Here is a 1,966-nt window from a genome sequence, read left to right as displayed (position 1 = left end):
TGGGTTAGGCCAGGGCCACGCCACATCATGTAGCCTGCACAGGCTGGGGCATCACTGACCCCCAGCAAGTTTGGGCTAAGAACCTGCTCCCACCCCACAGCCCGCAGGGTGCCCACCCCAGGCTCAGATCAAAGCACAGCAACTGTCTGGTTAGGGGGGAAAGTCAGTTGTGTTGTCAGCCCCCCCCCAAAATTAACCCCCTAACAGCTCCCTGCCCCCCACCCCGTCTAGCTCCTTTTACTTCCGGGGTGAGGGAAGTCAGTCCTATCTCTCCTCGCTGCACTTTCACTTTCGGGTGTGCTAGGGCATGCAGGAGAGGCTGAGGCATGGACCCTCAGGGGGCTGGACCCAGGCCTGGCTGGAGCCGAAGGATGGGCTGGAGTGGGGTAGACCTTGCCCAGGGAGATTCCCCCCTCCCAGCCCAGGAATTGACAGGTGCACCCAGCAGAGACACTCGGGGGTCTAAGGAGCCGGAGCCAGAGCTGCCCCGGCCCTGGGCAGGTGCCAGGTCCCTGCCTCATTAGAGCCCCAGCAGGGAGTTGGGGCCTGTCCAGGAGTTGCCAGGCATCTAGAGGGAGGGCAATCCCCGGCTGGCCAGAGTCCAGTTACCCCAGGCCCAGCCAGACTAGTCTAGACAGATGCACTTTATCGTAGACCAGGCCAGGCCCAGGGTAGCTCAGAACAGGCCTGCCCTAGTTATCCGATTCCAGCAACACCAGTTACCCCAGGCTGGGCCACAATCAGCTTAAGCTCAGGCCAGACCAGACGCTGGTAACCCAGACCAGGCCTGACCCCAGTGACCCCAGGCCAGGACACGCCCCCCACAAACACTCTGCCTGCCTGCCTGCCCGCCCTGGCACGGTGTGGCACCCTTACCCTTCTTGAACTCCTCCAGCATGGCGTCAAGCTTGGTGTCGTGGAAGACGAAGTGCACGGGGTGGTTGTAGAACTTGGCGATGGTCTTCAGCGGTGTGCTGTCGTCAGGGTCCACGAAGGCCAGGTCCTTGACATAGAGGATGTCCACAATGTTGGAGCGTTCATCCTCGTAGACGGGGATGCGGGTGTAGCCACTCTCCATGATCTCTGACATGGTGTTGAAGTCCAGCACAGCCTCAGCGGGGATCATGAAGCAGTCATGCAGTGGCGTCATGACATCCTCCACGGTCTTGGTGCGCAGCTCCAGGGCCCCCTGGATCATGTTGAGCTCCTCTTTCACCAGGTCGTTGTAGGGCTCTGTCACCTTCAGCATCTCCACCAGCTTCTCCCGGTTGTAGACGGTGCCGATCTCCTGGCCCAGCAAGCAGTCCAGCACTTTGCTGATGGGGTAGGAGAGTGGGAAGGTGAGCAGCATGAAGAACTTGGTGAGGACGACAGTGTTGGCGCCCACGGCCAGGCCGTGCCGCGAGCACAGGGCCTGCGGCACTATCTCGCCGAAGATGACGATGCCCACGGTGGAGGCAGCTACAGCGCCCAGCCCGGAGCCGATGAGGTCCTCCAGTAGGATGGTGAGGGTGGTGTTGACCAGCACGTTGCCCAGAAGCAGCGAGCACAGCAGGTAGTTGCCGTGGCGGCGGACGGGCTCGATGCGGCGAGCGTGGCGGCGCTCTGTCTCTGTGCCGCAGTTCTGCACGATGCGCAGCTCCATGGGGTCCAGCGCCATCAGGCCCAGGTTGAGCCCACTGAACATGCCCGACAGTGCCAGCAGTGCCGCCAGCAGCGCTGCCTGCAGCCACGTGGGCAGCAGAGACCGCTTCTCCTCCACCACCACCAGGCGGCCCTCGGCGCCCGCATGGCGCTGCCACGGCTGCCCAGGTGCGGCCCGCGTGCACAGCACGTAGGCCTTGGCCCGCTCTCGCTTGCGCAGCGCCCGCACCTGCAGGCGCAGCACGGCTGAGGCCTCGCCCGCATCCCAGGTGCCCCGCTCCACCTCCACGTCGGGCGAGGGTGCGGCGCACGTGGCGGTGGG

At 63.8% G+C, this 1,966-nt stretch overlaps 1 protein-coding gene across 1 annotated transcript in view; it reads right to left on the bottom strand.

Annotated features, from left to right (window-relative positions):
* Positions 1 to 1,966, bottom strand: part of CNNM4 (cyclin and CBS domain divalent metal cation transport mediator 4) — a gene marked incomplete at its 5' end in the record, with an annotated part of 7,852 nt that extends 5,886 nt beyond the window's left edge. Inside the window, one exon of the mRNA XM_025212828.1 lies at positions 877 to 1,966. Coding sequence (XP_025068613.1) covers positions 877 to 1,966 — 1,090 coding nt within the window. The remainder of the gene's footprint in view (positions 1 to 876) is intronic.

Source organism: Alligator sinensis, unplaced genomic scaffold (genome assembly GCF_000455745.1).
Source record: "Alligator sinensis unplaced genomic scaffold, ASM45574v1 scaffold453_1, whole genome shotgun sequence".
Taxonomy (NCBI): Eukaryota; Metazoa; Chordata; order Crocodylia; family Alligatoridae; genus Alligator; species Alligator sinensis.
This window is presented reverse-complemented; position numbering and strand designations above follow the sequence as displayed.